Source organism: Gopherus evgoodei, chromosome 3 (assembly GCF_007399415.2).
Source record: "Gopherus evgoodei ecotype Sinaloan lineage chromosome 3, rGopEvg1_v1.p, whole genome shotgun sequence".
NCBI classification, from domain to species: domain Eukaryota; kingdom Metazoa; phylum Chordata; order Testudines; family Testudinidae; genus Gopherus; species Gopherus evgoodei.
Window position 1 is genome coordinate 119,536,756 of NC_044324.1, and position 17,880 is coordinate 119,554,635.

Consider the following 17,880-nt stretch of genomic DNA (forward strand, 5'->3'; position numbering starts at 1 on the left):
TGCATTTTCCTGTGTTCAAAGCAAATGAAATTGAAAGAATTTATAAATGCATGAAAATATTCCAACAGTTGCACAATATATTACAATACAGTGCAGGGAGTTTTTGTACAGATTATTCCTTCAAACTAGATCCCAAAATGGAGTATTTTAGAGCCCTTTTTTTAAAGGTTTGCACACAGTTACCATGATTGCATCCACACATTGGTCATTGGCATGTCTAAGTGGTCAACTGTGCCTCATACTAGACATATGCCGGCTCAGTACCCAGTGTATGTGCTCAGTTGTAGAAAGTACATTCGGATTAACTGTGCAGTTGCACACCTACCCCTCAGTGGTAAATGAAAAGCATTAAAAGCATTAAAGAAGTTGCATTGCAGACTTTAACAAAGCGACCTTCTGTTTTTATTGTTAACCTTTGATTGATAAATCTTGGCTTATAAATGGTCATTTAATTTGTACTCACAGGAGACTTAGCCAGAGGCCTACAACTGAAGAGCTAGAGCAGAGAAATATCCTGAAGCGTAAGTATTCTATGCAGATTAGTGTAATTATGTATTCAGCAAAAAAGCACAACTGTAGGATTCATTAGGAACCTTGACAGTTAGTGTAAAATGCTAGATTCATGCCTGGAGAGAGATGGTGCTTGGTGAAGTAGCATCTTGACATTAGACCTATCATAAATCTGTAATGGCAGCAGTAAATACAGGCTGTATTCAGGGAGGCAAACTGAGTCACTGGTCACACCCATACTCTCTCCCTTGACATCAGTGGAGCTGCATGAGTGTGACTGAGCGCAGAATCTGCTCCTGCTGTTATAAAAATCAGTCAGACAGGTACTCCTTAAAGGCATTTTTAATACTTTTTAATCGCTTCCCACTAACTTTTATAAGGAGGATGGGAAATATCCGGTGCCTCCCCAAACAGGGGTAGACATGAGTGAGTAAAGTACAAAGAGCAAAAGAGAGGTGAAGCGTCCTGGAGGAGAGAAGACAATATATTCCAGCTCCTTGAAGATGTCGAAACCATTGCCTCCCTAAAGCTGTATTAGTATTGCTGGGTCCCTATGTAATGGAGAGGGAGGAGAAGAGGCAGCATGCCGCCAGTGATGGCAGCCTTGCCCACCCTCAGATCTGCTTCTCCCATAACTATAGTTGTGCATTTTGCCATATTGCCCCTATGCACGGAATATCCTTGCTCAACTGATTCATAAGGCTGCCACTCATTGCTCAGGACTCACACCTTGCCTGACAGCTACAAGAAATTGGCCAGTCATCCTGAATTGGCTGAGTATAGCTGATGTGTTGTTTAATTGTTGAAAAAACAATGGGTATGAAGTATATTGTACATACTTTGATTGTTCGCCCATGTTTCCCCTTATTTATATTGCTCGCCTACTCAAACAGGTAAGCTCTTTGGGGTAGAGATTTGTGTCTTCCTTAGTGAGTACCCAGTACCTACCATATTATGGGTTCTGCCAGCATATGAGTAATAAATGACGGCAATAATAATAGGAAAATTAGTCTGTTTACAACCCAGAAAACCCATCATCTAGATCTGATGTGTAGAACTTTTCTAACCATCACATAAATGATACAATGTGTGAAATGCTACATTTTCAAGCATATAGTCAACCATTGCATGCCTGGAATCCATCTACACACAATGTGTGAGTGGAAGAGAGGGAGAGAAGTAGGCATGGATAGCATGCCCTGTGAAATCCAAGTGATTCTGGCAACATTACTTGACCAGGCCAACAAATAATAAAAAAAAAGTTATCAGCTTTCAGGAAGACCATAAAGCTGATAAAATATCAGTGGTGTAATCTAGCATCTCAAAAGTTAACTAGGATAATTACTAAAACTGTAGCTTCTGGTTATCTGCTATGCACTGTGGCACATAAAAGAGGGTTCAACAAAGTCCTGGCCAAGAGGTGATCTGCAGTACATTTTGTAATGTGCAAAATTTTGAATCTGTACATTACACTATCAAATGTAATAAAGATAAATTGTGAAGTATAACCATATTAATCTGATAACCAGTCAGCAAACGCTGGACCACCGGCTGCGTTTTAAATTTTTATATAGTATTTCCCGGAGCCCCGGAGCTGGGGGCTTTTGCCCTGCGGAGCGCACTGGGGCTCAGAGCTCCTGCCCTACGGGGCATGCTGGTGCTTGCCACGGCTCAGGGTTCCTGCCCTGCGGGAGACACCAGGGCTCAGAGCTTCTGCCTAAAGCCTTTGAAAATATTTACCGGAGCTCCACTCTGGACAGCTCCGACTGAATTTAAGCCCTGACCACTTGAGAAAGATAATTCCAAAAACTCATACGCATATATCACAAGCTACTTCTGCTGACTTTGAGGACACCAGTTACACTTTCCCTGTTCAGGTCTAATAAACATGATCTATCAACATGTCAAAGGACACAATCAAATTAAAAATCACACCTAGAATTAATTTTTGACCTACTACTGTTACATGTAACACCAAAGATGAATATAGGTGATAGAAAATAGCAGAAGATAAATATTTTCTCTGTCACTTCAGCTTGTTTATCTTATGGGTTTGACAGCACTTTGTGTATAGTAACGTCCACTGTTTTCATAGTATAAACAGTCATTTTCCATGAAAAGACAAGCCTGGGAACTTAAATTTATAACTCTGCTGGACACTAAAAACCATGGTTTTAACAGAGACACTGGATTTATGGCTCATTACAATTTGTAATACACCCTACTGCCTGCTAACCTTCCATTTGTATACAACTGCAGAAGTGTTAATTGCCTACTTTGGTTTAAGTGGTCTCCTACAGTGTGTCTATGCAGGATTGTTATGCTTAACAATCTTTTCTACCTTGAATTTAGCTTGAACACTCAGGTTAACATCCCCAGACTTGAAGAAGGGCTGGTCTACAGTGAACACTTACATCGGAATAGCTTTGTCTCTCAGGGGTATGAAAAATCCACACCCCTGGTGATGTAGCTATGCTGACCTAATCCCGCTGTGTGCACAGCGGTAGGTCCATGGAAGAATTCTTCAGTTGACCTAGTTACCACATCTCAGATCAGGTCTGCACTAGTGCTTATGTTGGAAAAACTTTTGTTGCTCTAGGGTGTGAAAAAAACAACACCCTGAGAGAGACAATCTTTTCCGGCATAAGCGTTCATGTGCACAGCGCTGTGTTGGCGGGGCACACTCTGCAATCAACATAGCTACTGCCACTCATTGAGCTGGTTTTATGTTGTCGAGAGGAGAGCTCTCATTGGCATAACGCGGCTACATGACCGCTCTTATAGCGGCACAGCCATATCGGTACAGCTGTGCTGCTGAATGCTTATAAGTGTAGACGTGGCTTCAGGGAGGGTGGATTAACTACACCACTGTGAAAACAACAAAGAGTCCTTGTGGCACCTTAGAGACTAACAAATTTATTTGGGCATAAGCTTTCGTGGGCTAGAACCCACTTCATCATATGCATGGAGTGGAAAATACAGTAAGCAGGTATAAATATACAGCACATGAAAAGATGGGAGTTGCCTTACTAAGTTGGGGGTCAGTGCTAGCAAGGCCAATTCAATTAGAATGGATGTGGCCCGTTCCCAGCAGTTGACAAAAAGGTGTGAGTATCAACAGAGGGAAAATTATTTTTTGTAGTAACCCAGCCACTCCCAGTCTTTATTCAGGCCTAATTTGATGGTGTCCAGTTTGCAAATTAATTCCACTTTTGCAGTTTCTCATTGGAGTCTGTTTTTGAAGTTTTTTTTGTTGAAGAATGATCACTTTTAAGTCTGTTATTGAGTGTCCAGGGAGATTGAAGTGCTCTCCTACTGTTTAGTGTTTTAAGTGTAAACATACCCTCACCTACCTGGTCTCTCTCATTTTCCAATAGTATTTGTGTGAGTCTTGCTCAGAGAAGCAGGAGAAAGAAAAACATTTCAAAAATTTAGGAAAATTTGATTGTAAAAGGTGGTGTGGGCACTCAAGAGCACGTGTAGTACCTGAAACTACTTTTCGTTCATTTTTAAAATTTACTGCATTTCAGGTCGATGGTGATCTTTTAAATGCCAAATAGGTGTGTTGCTTATGTTGACAGTGCTCGTAGCCCATTACCTGTGTAGGTTTTCTGAAATTCTCTTAGCTCTTAAACCAAATGTATTGTTTATGGGTTTATTCTGCCCATTTCCCATGGACTGTTCTGAAATGTTTACATCCCTCATTCCTGTGTTGTTGCTGTGTGCAGGATTTGTGAACGAGTCAGAATTTCTTTCATAGTTTCCTTTCTACTATGATGGGTTGTATTAGTGTTAGAACTGCCCATAAACAGAGCAGTACTGCAGCTGGAGAATATTTGTGATTTGATTTATTTTTTAGCATACATTTGGGATAGATGAGCTGATGCACAGATCAAATTGATCCAAATGTTTGCCCCAAAATTAAGTTGAATCCAAACCTTTCATGAGGTTCGAAAAAGTTTTAATACTTTGGTTTTTTGCACCTCTAAATAAAGCAGGGATTTATTATGTCAAAAGATATTTTTTATTTTTATAGTTTCAGCTAAAGCGGGAAGTACTGGAAATCCTGTGACAGAGATTCTAGCCTGATTTCTAGATCACAGAGCCTTGGATAAGTGTGTATAAGCATCCAGACTTTTGTACCCTTCCACATTAAAAATAAAAAGTTAAGCAGTAACTTGAATGAGTTCTAACACAGGCTGGTTTCTTGCATGCTGACTTTGAAACATTTTAGATGTGCCCCCTTGAATCAATTATAGTATTGCATTACAGCAAGGAAGCTTTTTCAACTCTCACATGGAATCAAGTTTACAGCCGTTGTGTTTTTCTGTAGCTGTGAAGAATAGCAAGGCTTTCTGGACTGTGTGCCTGTCCTCTTGCCAAGCCTGGCTTTTTAGAAACATGATGTAGCTTTTGGTGCTAGTTAGGGAATATTAATGATAATCTTTGTATGTGAAAACAGAAAACAGAAACTGCTTTTGCTTTCCACGGCATTCCAGGAACCTAGTGCTTTGTTTGTCTTCTTTTTCATTTCCCTAGCAATCCTACAGAGTAATCTAAACATAGCTAATCCCCACAGGGACTCAGTGGAAAGTTCAGTTTTATGCTCCTGGATTACTTTATAGTTGAAAACAGAACAGTCCTTATGCAGAAAGATTTCTCTCTTTTCTTCCTGACTTTCTCTGTCCCATAATGATGCCAGGGTCTAAAATGCCGGTATTTGCTGTCACAGTAGTGGCATAGGTATTTATTTCTCCAAGGTCACTGATTTAAAGAGACACCAAAATATCCCATAATTGACATCAGTTTAAAATTCCTCTAATCTAGGATCAGATTCTGGCTTGGGCAGTGCCTTCATGTATGTTCCAGAAGCAGCAGCCAGGAGAGGAAGGAAACCATAGAATAATTTTTCTGGTCAAATTCCAGCTGCCCTTCAACCCAGAGGAGATCACTCTGCAGGTTGTCATAGGTGGAGCTGCAGAGGGACATTCCAGGGTAGGGCTTGCAGATTGCAAGCATGGTGTTTGCATTTTACACTCTCTCTCATACAGATTTTTGCTCCAAGAGTGGAGAGCAGCCAAACTGTGGTTCCATGAATACTTCTTTTGCAGCATGAATGTTCAGGGGCAAGTCAGCCACTTTCATACCTTCAGCCAGAATTTGGCACTAAGGAGGGATTTTCTAAACTAACTATGGGAGTTAGGAGCACATCTAACTTTCGATGGTGATCATGCTCCTGAATCACTTAAGCATCTTTCAAAATCTCATCCTGTATGGCCAATTACAGAAAACAAAAATGTTATTCTATTGCTGAGAACTGTTTTAAGGACAGTATTTATGTAGGAATTACACTAAAACAATGTTTGATGGTGACCAGACAGCAAGTGTGAAAAATCGGGACGGGCGTGGGGGGTAATAGGAGCCTATATAAGAAAAAGCCCCAAATATTGAGACTGTCCTTATAAAATTAGGACATCTGGTCACCGTAGTCTTCTTGCCCAGCTATCTCCTGTGCATCCTCTTGTGGTCTAGGGTCTTGCTACAGGCAGCCTGTCTCTGTTTCTCCCTCTTGGACTGTTCAAATAAAACTTCACCCAGGCATTTTCTTGGACAAAAATATCCTTCTTGGAGTCTGGGTTTATTAATGTAAAATAAACTCTAAATGAAACTTAAAATCCCACACAACACAAGGTTTCTCTTCCTCCCCCAGCCCTTCCTGCGTGGGGCCTTTGGCATTCTCTCTCCTGCAAAGACTGGATCTTTCCCAGGGGTCCCTACTATGGTGAACTCTCATAGTCTGAGGGTCTTTCTTGCTGAACCTTTTGCAGACTCCACAGCTTCTCCCCTTCATTGCAGAGCAGCCCAGTGCTGCTCTTTTTAGGGCAAATCCCTAATCTCTCCCAGATGGGGATCATTCTGTAATCAGGGTTGACTAGCTGTAGCTCTCCAGCCCTGAAGGGGCAAGCCACCCTGTTACAATGTGAAAAGGGTGTTTTATGTGTGAGTTACAGTGTTGAGTGCCTTAAGTCAGTGAGCCAGCTCCTCAGGCAGTGTATCAAAGAACTGTACGTAACCATAGGATTTCAGTCCTTTTTCTTTAGGGCTTGAGTTTTATTTCTCCAAATAAAACAGTTCAACATAAGTTCAACATATAAGCCATGTCCTTTCCCCTGACCGCAGGGTCTCCTGATGGAGCTCATCTGCTCAATGCGGGTCTCACTCTTCAGATTCTCTGCCTGGGTATAAAGGAGGGTCTCTAGTCCCTGTTGTTGGAGCTTTCCTCCAACAGAGTGACTTCCAGCTAGAGCTGTCAGGAATTTTTTGACTAAACATTTCTTTGGATTCATCAAAACCAAAATGTTCTTGTGGAAATGTCTTTTTCAACTAAAATTTCAGTGGGAAGATGTCTTTGGTCCAGGATAAAAATTTCAGGTGAAGGAACAAGGGTGGTGGGGGAGAGCGAGAGAAACAGACAGATACAAACACAATAGCCAAGTGATTAGAGCACTCCTCTGAGATGTGGGAGACACATATTCATGTCCCTGCTCCAAATCAGGCGGAGTAGGGGTTCAAACCTGGATCTCCCACATCGCTAACCACTGGGCTATTACTAGTGGTGGCAGTGTCTCTCTTGTTGGTAATTTTTCACAAAACAATTCAAAAGGTCTCATTTTCACTCAGATGCAAAACAAAAACAAATATCCCAATCTCAAAATTATTCACAAAATGGAATTCTTTCTGGCCAGTTCTACTGCCAACCTTTCCATCCTGCTCCCTTCAAGGTGTGCACTCCCAGGCCTGGTTGCTAAGGAGAAACTCTCTGCTCTTTTCTCATCTCTAGCCTTCTCCCTGAACTCAAGCTTCCCAACAAGCCTGGCTCTGAGTCACAATCTTCAGCCACGTGACCCCAGGATTTATTCCCTTCGCCTTGGTGGCATAGGGGGCAGCTGAGCTCTAACTCCATTAAAAGGCCAGCACATCCTGTGCTCACTGCCAAGTAATTGCATCCCCAAATTTAAAAGAATTATGGTCTAGAGAAACAAAGATCAGGTAGACTAAATTATTAATAATGGTTCCTTGTGATATAAATTCAGAGACGTAATCCCAGTATTTCTCATGTGAAGACTCTTACCATGCTTTAGGACATACAGTGATTTAGATAAGCAAGAGAATTCAAAGTTATGAATAATAACTAATTCTAGAAAGAAAGTAACAAAAACAGGCAACAGTACAATGTGTGTGTTCACTTACAATCTCTTCTGGCTGTCCCCCTCATGAAGAACTTGCAACAGAGGTTACACCTGGGAGATCCAGTTCCTGTAGGGGGCAGTCTTCTCTAGATGAGCTAAAACCAAGTAAATTAATCCCTAAATTAATAGATCCTGTTTAGTTACCTTAGATACTGTGGTTATTGATTACAAAGGGAAGTTTGTTTAAAAGTAAGTCAGTTCCATGTGAGTTATCATAAATATACTAAAACAGCTATTAAATGGGCAAAGATATGTGATCTTGGTAAACTCTATGAAATACAGTAAAGGAAAGAGAGCTTTAGTTAGATTACTTAAAGAAGTCATATGAAGAATATTCACTTCTGTGTCTCAATAAACATAATTTCAATCTAGCCTTGGCAGTCTTTGCAAGATTTTATCTTGCTTGAAGTTTGGTGGCAAAGTCTTTTTGAGGAGGAGGGCTGGTGTTGACATTTTCTTTCTGTTGCTGTGATTTTCTTCTGATGCTATTTTTTGTTGTTTATTTCTTTCTTTCCATCTCATGCTTTATCAAAGGAAATTTACAAGTACTGAATGATGATCTGTGTTCAGTGATACCCGGGCCACTCCCAGTGAAAACGTGTACAACAGGTGTACCTGCTGAACAACCATAAGCCTAACGCCTGCATGAGATTCAAACTCAGTTTTGGCCAAACTCTATGGTCACAGTTTGGCCATTTATTATGGATGAGGGCAAATCATACTGAACAAGTGTTCAAAACTGTGCTCTCACCTTCTTCTAACGCAGTTTGGTTACATCCACAGTGGACAGATAAACTCCTTTAGAACTATAGTTGGTCCTGAACCAAAACCCTCAATCCAAACTCATGTCCCTGGGGAAATGTGGATCCAGATCTGAACTTTGCAGTTCAGCCAACATCTCTGATTGGAATATTTCATCCACAGTAAAGATACACTCACACATAAGCAACAGAGCTGGGCAAATCATACAAATAATTTTCTGCAAACATTCATCAGTTAAAAACCAATTTGCTTCACCCATATTTGTACCCCTTTTTAATTTGCTTTTCACAGACATTCAGACAATCAGTTTTCACTGGCACAAAAATTTCTGGAAAGCAAATTTCAGTTACATGCACAAATATCTGCAGAAATTTTAAAGCTGCACACACAATTATTTGCTCCATCTGACCAAGGAACAGAAATCATAAATTATGATTGGTCTGACTAATCACACAGTTAACCAAGTCAGCTCAAATATTGAAAATCATATAGGCCTAGTCTACACTGGAGGGGATTGATCTAAGATATGCAACTTCAGCTACAAAAATAGCATAGCTGAAGTCAACATATCTTAGATTGATTTAGAATCACTTACTTCACATCCTCGTGGTGCGGGATCGACGGCCGCCACTCCCCTGTCGACTTTGCTTCTGCCTCTCGCCAAGCTGGAGTTCAGCAGTCGACAGGAGAGCGATTGGGGATCGATTTATCGTGTCTACACTACACACGATAAATCGATCCCCAATAGATCGATCGCTACCTGCCGATGCGGCGGGTAGTGTTGATGTACCCATACTCACTGAGAACTATTAATGATCAATCCATGGAATCTAACAAAAATCAACAACAAAACAATTCACTAATTTCCAGTAGCAAACAAATCAGGAATTTGCTCTCTGCTTATGGATATTCTGGGAGCAAAAAATAGAGGTTAGGTTATTCACTGCCAATTATTTTCTCTGCAATTTTCTTCTCACAATTAAACTCTGATTTTAGAGTAAGGTAAAGGGAACATTGGGAATAAAGGCAATGATGGTCTTAGTCTCTTGACAGGTTGGTGAAGCAGCTGTGCAACTCCTTGTTTTTTATTTCACAGAGTAGAAATGACTGTAGCCTCTCTGCTATATTCCAGGCACAGGGTGAGAACTACAAGAAGGCTGCAGAGTTGGGAATTGGAGAGGACAGAGAGAGGCAATGAGAACACACACACAAAAATAGGATAGCTCAGAAATATGAGTATGCATGAGCCAATATTCTAAGGCCAAGAGAAATATACCATATACAGTTATAGTCCCCTAGTCATCTCCTTTATTTCTCTCTTCCAAAAACAGAGAAGAATGCAGAAGAAGAACAGGAAGCCAGGAGAGAATTAAAACGCAGTCTCAGCAGAAAGGTGATAAAATGTTTTATGTGTAATATACTTGTGTGTATAATAAAGGATGAGAATTTTTCTTTATACTATTCTAAAGTATATTCAGACATATTGACAAAATTCCCTCTCCCATCTCCATTTCCCCAAAAGGTAAACCCTGTTTAAAAGACAGAATGGGCCAAGGTCATCCTTGGTATAAATCCAGTCTGTCCAATTTTCCCTAGCATTTTTACAAGGCAGAACACTACTGAGAGTTTTTGAAAATCCCACCCACAGTGCCTCTCAGAGCTCTTAGTGAGATAACAGCACAGTCCTGATGCATCGAGTGTATCTAAATCACTAAAATTAATTATCAAGGCCAAAGTGGTAAAACATTGCAATGCAAGACTCTCCCAACAGGTAATGTATAACTTTTTACTTTTCTTTCCTAGTCTAGTCAATACAAGAGAGAACCACAGTATACAAAATATTTCATTGTGCCGAAGTCAATTATTAAATTGTGTTACTTTTTTGGATTGTGATCTTCCTGTTAATCTCATTGATGTCTCTTTTTTCTGAATAATGCGAAGTTTAAAACCTTAAAAAATAATTTTAACATATAGAATGTGTGCATTATATATGTGTGTGCACATATATATTGTTAATTATATATACATATATATATGTGATCCTGAAGCAACAAGCACATATAAAATTAAAATTTTCTAATTATGTCTAAATTGCTTGTACACATGTGCATGTTATGCAGATTAGGGCTATATTCCGCTCTCCATTAAACCAATGCAAACCCAGTGATTTCAGATGGATTTTGGGAATATATGAATTGTCATACTAGATCAGATCCAAGGTCCATTTAGTTTCATATCCTGTCTCTGACAGTGGCCAGCACCAGATGCTTCAGAGGAAGGTGTAAGAACCCCATAGCAGACAGATGTGGGATTATCTGCTCCCTGCCCCAAGCTCATCCTGGTCCCTAATAGTTACAGATTAAACCCTGAAGCAGAAGGTTTAATATCCTTTCCAAAATGGTGTTACTAATTGCAATAATGTTGGATATTCTTGCTATCCATACAACTATCCAGTCCCTTTTCAAATCTTGTTTAGTTTTTGGCCTCAGTGACTTCCTGTGGCAATGAGTTCCACAGTTTAAGCAAATATTCTGTGTGAAATTATTTCCTTTTATTGGTTTTGAATTTGTGACCTTTTAATTTCATGGAATATCCCCGTGCACTTGGGTTATGAGAGAGGGAGAATAGAAGTTCCCACTTTACTTTCTCTATTCCATTTGTTATTTTTTATCATGTCCCCTCTTTTGGGTCTTTTTTCTAAGGTAAACAGTCCTAGCTTTTACAATGTCTCTCCATATGAGAATTTTTTCAAGACCCTTGATCATTCTCATTGTTCTTCTCTGTACCCTTTCCAGTTCTGCAATATCCTTTTTGAGATGAGGAAACCCCATAATATGACATACAATTTTCATACACTTTCAAAAATATATGTTCAATAGAATAATTTTGTTTACTGTGACAATCATTAATTTGTACTTCGGGGTGACTCAGATCATTTGGTTCAATATCATAATAAAGATAGATTCTCTGATTCACAAATTCCTTTTAGTTAGAGAAACCTGTAAAAAAAAAACTGTTCTTTTTTTGTACAGAAAAACAGATGATTGTAGGTATTAAGGTAAATACTAGCATTGTCTAAGAGGGTGAATAGCACCAGTGTAGCAAACTCAAAATTAATGTTCTGGAGATGATCTGTCAAGATTCTTTGTGGCCTGTCTGACAAAGATTATTTTTATACTCTAAGAAACTAGGTTGCACTGCTTTCCAGTTCCTGTTTGAAGTTCCCAAGATGGTGCCTTTTTTTAGACACCTGAAAGTGACCCTGATTAGAAATACTTTTAATGTTCTCTTGAGGTTACATCATACGCTAGGTTTTATTTTGGCTTATTCAATTTACTCTCTTCCACCCCCTGTTCACAGCTCAGTCTGAGACCTACAGTGGCTGAACTGCAGGCAAGAAGAATCCTACGTTTCAATGAATATGTGGAGGTAACAGATTCCCCGGATTATGATCGCCGAGCAGACAAGCCTTGGGCAAGGTTAACTCCTGCAGACAAGGCAAGGGACAAATAGAGATTGAATTCTATAACTTTCAAAATATTTCTCCGGTCTTATTTGCAGTCCCTCCACACCAGTATCATTAATGACCTCTTCTTGAGGCTGTGACATTGTCATGGTACCATGCATTGCCCACACATAGCAGAACTCGCTCAGGTGCCCATTAAAATTATACTTACCAGCTCAGTTGTGGCAATTCAGAGATGAATCTCTCACATTTTTAAAATCCCTCCTAGGCCAGTTACATCTCTGCTATCAGCTTTTAGTTGAAGTCCTTGGAATTCAACCAAAGTTTCTGCAGTCAGAGGCCTACATGCTGGCCCTTAAGTGCTGCTTTTAAAACTAATTAGAGTGAATAACAGGCTCTTCCATTACTGTAAAAATACTTGGCCACATGAATACACCATCACTACAGTTGTCAGGTGACCAACTGCATGCATGCACTATTGGAAATAAACTCAGCCTTCGACATCAAAATACTGCATCTTTACCCTGCAATTTAACAGAGCAGTGAGATTAACTAGGTAGTAGAGAGAACTTTAAACAGTGAGAAAAGCTAGAAGGTTTCTTATTTACTTATATAAGTAGAGTTTTAAAAATGAGGTAAAATAATTCAGAAGAAAGGTCTTTTTTTTGGTGAAAAGTCATAAAATATTTCAGGCTTACTTTGCTAAAAAATGGATTCATGTCTGAGAACAGAGTGTTTTTCATTCTTTGTGGCTGCAGATAACTTGAGAGGGCCGAGCATAAGGAACCAGCTCTCACTCAGAAGGCAGTGGTAGCTACTAGACTCAGCTTCCAAGTGACTTTAGCAGTTCGCGCCAAGTAGAAAGTTACACTGTTCTAGCCTAGAGGGAACAAAGACCTGAGTGGCTGTAGCAGCATCTGCATCAGAGAGGAAAGGGCTGTCCATGCCAGCCATAAGTGGAAAAATAGATGACTGTGCCCACTGATGCCATCTGAGCATCTGTGTGCAATGCTGTCACTAATTAAATCCTGATATTACTTTCTGCTTTCACAACAGGCCAACGGACACTCTCAAACAAGAAAGCAGTTATATACCTTGCCAGAGCCTCACAATACTTTCAACCAGCATTACCACTTTTTTCAGAATTGAGTTTAGGTCAACTGGCTTTTGTTCAGGCCCGATCTATGCCAGATATTGGGAGAGCATACAGACTGATACATCTGAGTCTGATGGAAAGGGGCCCTTGAGCAGAAAGTCACCAGTACATTGAATTCACTGTAGCCCATATTTCCTCATGATCTCCCCGCGTGGTTTTGTAATGGTTGAACAATAGGGCTGTCAGAACTGAGGCTTGCAAGACCTGACAGTTGAAAGCCCTGAGAGGACCAGTCACCCAACACCAGTCCCGTTACTATTCCTCTGAAAAGAATGAGTGGATGAATTATCATGTGATCCCATCTACTCTTGCCAGCCTGCAGTTACTTCAGCAGCCCCTCATAACAGGGGTTCTCAAACTGGGGGTTGGGACACCTCAGGGGATCACAAGATTATTACATAGGGGGTCACGAGCTGTCAGCCTCCACTTCAACCCCACTTTGCCTCTAGCATTTATAATGGTATTAAATATATTTAAAAGTGTTTTTAATTTATAAGGGAGGTCGCACTCAGAGGCTTGCTATGTGAAAGGGGTCACCAGTACAAAAGTTTGAGAACCACTGCCTCATAATCAACTGTCTTAAAGGCCTCTGAAAGATCAAGACATTTGGCCTTAAGTCTCCTGAGGAGATCCTCAGCCATGGTGTTTCCATGCCATGCTCAGGTCTGAAGGAAGCCTGGGTGCTTCACATTATTGGATATCTCTAACCAGCACAAAAGAAGGGGGCAAGTTGAGAGAGGTGAATGTAGGGATGCGAAGAGAGGCAAGAGAAGCTAGCATGAATCCTCAGTTTTTTTGTTGTGAAATGGCCATAAAGTGCAGGATCCAGTTATGACATTAGCCCATGAGGAAAGAGCTGGTCATTCCTGTTACTATTGATCATACTGTGAAGAGCACTGTTTTCTTCGGGAGGTTTGTACTTTACACACTACAGCACACTGTTTGGGTGCAATTCTGTTAAGCTGCTTGTTCCTCTGTCTTTCTAGAGAGAATTACTTTTCTTTTCTTTTTTAAGACAAATCAGTAGGGCATTTCAGAAAAATCTATTCAGCTGTCCCATTCCCCTCTTTAACCACACACCCCCCCAAAAAAAAAAATACCTGCAGGATTTCTCTGCTAGAAATGGGTGGTTTACCAATCACCATTTCTGGACCAAATTGTATAGAAAATTCAAGATCCTGCAATACCAAATAAGGCAGAGGTTCTCAACCTTTTTCTTTCTGAGCTTCCTCCAACATGCTATTAAAAACTCTACGGCCCACCTGTGCCATAACAGCTGGTTTTCTGCATATAAAATCCAGCGCCTGCTTTAGTGGGTAGCAAGCAGGGCAATTGCCTGGGGCCCCATACCACAGGGGCCTGTGCAAAGCTGCATTGCTCAGGCTTCAGCTTCGTCCCGGGTGGCAAGGCTCAGGGCCCTGGGCTTCAGGTGCTGAACATTCTCTATTCCCCATGAAGTCTTCAGGAGCTGAGTGCACTCAGCACCTTGCAGGAAACTGAGGTGAGCAGTCCTGATGCAAATAGCAACTTTATCAATCTGCACTGGGAGTTGCACCAAGCAAACTACACTGATAGCTAGCACTGATAGGTCCAATCAGTGTAGATGAGGCCTCAAGTCACAGTAGATCAGAGTGCCACATTTAGAAATGATACAAGAAGGGCTTGATTGTTCATGATAGCGGTGGAACTCTTTCACTTGTAGGTCACCTGCTCAGATCTGGCTAATAATGGCTGAAAGTCATTATCACCACCTGAGAGACAAGGACCAGTAAAAGATATTACCTCCCCCACCTTGTCTCTCTGATCTCCTTGTTTTTCTGATATGCTGCAACAACACTGCATACATTAATACCTACCTGAAATACATTTTTAGGCTCAATACATTTTATAATGAACACAGCACAGTTAGCACAAATTGGTCCCTATGTTTTCAGTCTCAGCAGAGAGGCAAAGGGTCCAGTGAGTGGAGATTCTATTACCTCTTTTCCCTAGAAGTAGTCCCTCTAGGTCCAGTTGAAGCACATCAGTGGAAAAGAGGTCTCCTCAGGTCTCTTCCAACCCTAATCTTCTCTGATTCTATGAAGCCGGCGCTATACCAGTTCTGTGGATTCAGGACTCTGGTATCTTGCCTATCAATATGGCATATGCTTAAAAACAAGGGGGTGCGGGCTCGCAATATCTGAGCTGTGTGTCTTTCCTACTATTGCAGCGGCCTTGTGCTAGTGTATCATTGGAGTTAAGCAGGACAGTCCCCTGCTGGAATGTGAGATTTATCATTTAGGAGATGGCATTCTGATGACACAGTGTAAATTTATCACACTGGAATTCTGTCCTGCTTTGAAAGACATTGCTCTTTAATGAGCTGCTTTTTTAAAGGATTACTCAGATGGCATTACTTGTATTAGAAACACGGAAAGGAGAAAGAGAGAGAATAAACCTTACACTGAACAGCAAGGTTTGAAAGCAGTGGTTTAAAATGTTTATAGATTTGAACCAAAAGCATTTATAGCAATACCTGTGTGTGTAGAGTGCTGCCATTTAAGAAATTATATAGTGAAGTAAATTGATTATCATTCTTTTTACATAGGCATTAAGGACTGACATTTTAAAGTATGCTGAATTTCTGCTGTTCTTTAGTATCTACCAGCTGAAAACATGGCCCTGGAATGTCCAAACACCTCATGGAATGTTATATAAAATTGATCAAACCAACTGACTAATTTCCATTTGAAAAGTGGCATTCATCTTGCATTCCTTAAATCTTGTCTCCAGTTGGGAGCTATAGGAATCTTGCAGTTTATGCAATTGCTATGCACGTATGACTCATCCTCCCTCCAGGGCTGTATGCTGTGATAATCTCTTTGCAGATGCATACTAAAAGGTGGCTGTCGGGAGTGACAAATTCCCTTTCCCTGCTTCTTTTGTAGCAAATACCATGTTTTGGGGGAGGGATTTTCTGGCCCCAGATATTTTCTTATGGCTTTCCTAAAAGTAGTTTTACTGCTTCAAATAACCATAATTGAAAGAGCCATTATGTTCTTGGGATCAGAAGTGTGCAAGAGTGATGGATTAAATGAAAGGATTTAAGTGAAAAGTAAATGGAAAACAATAGAGATGAGCATATTTTGCACCTCACAGGAGTGGGCCCTTGTTCTGTTAATGTATTTTTACTGGATGTTCACCTTTCTGATGTTTGTGCATGTTTTTAATTAGGCAGCAATACGGAAAGAACTGAATGAATTTAAAAGCACAGAAATGGAAGTACATGAGGAAAGTCGACAGTTTACAAGGTGAGTAAAAAGTACCTTTTGGCGTAAAGCCACTGAGAGGTGAATGTATCATATTAGTCTCTGCCTTACCCAGTCCTCTAGAGTTGTACTGTAATTAATTCCTTGACCCTTAGCTGGTGGGATTTCCCAGTGTTGCTTATGTGATCACTGAAACCACATAATTGATATGCCAAGGAACAGATTTTAAATGAAAAAGATTGCTTATGAAATCTGAGAAATAATCCTTTCATACATTTTTTGGATTCAGCATGTCCCAGATGAAATTCCAACAGTCTGCAGGTATGGGAGGAGAGCCCTGCTTCCACAGAATCACTGAAAACTATATGAAAGTATGTATTAGTGAGTGCTTTGGGGCACTGGAATCAAGCTAGCAGTCTAGCAAACTTCACAAAGTCCATCCCCTTCTGGAGAACTTCCTAACAATTGCCAGAGCTCCTAACAATCTTTTGGAAATTTGCCAGATTCAGACATTCCATTCTAATATCCCTTATTTGACACACATAACATTATAATATGCATCTCTGTTTGGACCTGTGCCATAGATCTCACCAAGATATTTCAAATAAGCCTCCTTTGAAGTATGCAGGATAAGTTATCTTGCAGCTAGGATGTGGCAAAAAAGAACTAAAAGAATTTTCAAACTATGATTAATACCTGTCTTCCTTAAATCTCATATCTTTTTAAAAGTGCATGTCCAAATAACCTTAAATTTGGTCTAAAAATAGTTTGCTGGCTACAGATCAAACAAAACAAATGTTAAGCTAATAGGAGTTTTAGTGTGGATTTTAAATTAGGAATCAGAAGGTACTAATAGTGGAAATCAATTTTTCTACTCAAGCTACTGCAACTCCATAAGGATTACTCAATATATTGTTATTGTATTAATAATAAACAAGGCCCTGATATTTTTAAAACCACTATATAATTATCAAATAGACATTATAGGGAAAGTGGTAGCCTATATTTAGGTTATCTAACAATTCCCATTATAATTATTTTTTCTGACAGTTTTTTGAGGAGCCTCTAATGTCTCTGATTTGCAGCAGGATTTTGAAATTTGGCAGAGGCTTATTCCAGAGGTCAGGTGTGTGCTTTGTGTTGTCCCCCTGAAAACCTGTTCTGATTTATCCAAATTCTAAGCTTCTGAAGATTGCATTTAGCAGTCTGCATTATGCCCAGTAGAGCTTGCTGCTAAAATCATTCAACCAGTGCTTGATTTGTAATGAAAAAGATGCCAGGGCTCAAGCAATGTTTTTATTCATAACTGATGCAGCAAGCCTAGAGGTGCTAGGGCGATAAACTGCCACGCCTAGAGGTGCTGGGGCTCAGTCCTGGCAAGCCCTAGCACAAATTAAGCACTGCATTTGCCATTGCATACACCATGCTCCCCTAATCTGCAGCAAGGGAGATTTTGGTTAGATATTAGGGAAACGTTCTAACTATAAG

General features: G+C 40.2%; 1 protein-coding gene across 2 annotated transcripts in view; it reads left to right on the forward strand.

Moving 5' to 3' along the window:
* Positions 1-17,880, forward strand: part of PHACTR2 (phosphatase and actin regulator 2) — a 206,906-nt gene that overhangs the window by 178,741 nt on the left and 10,285 nt on the right. For both annotated transcript variants that reach the window (XM_030556475.1, XM_030556477.1), the window contains 5 exons: positions 466-521; positions 9,854-9,915; positions 11,883-12,020; positions 16,358-16,434; positions 16,682-16,763. In XM_030556475.1, coding sequence (XP_030412335.1) covers positions 466-521; positions 9,854-9,915; positions 11,883-12,020; positions 16,358-16,434; positions 16,682-16,763 — 415 coding nt within the window. The remainder of the gene's footprint in view (positions 1-465; positions 522-9,853; positions 9,916-11,882; positions 12,021-16,357; positions 16,435-16,681; positions 16,764-17,880) is intronic.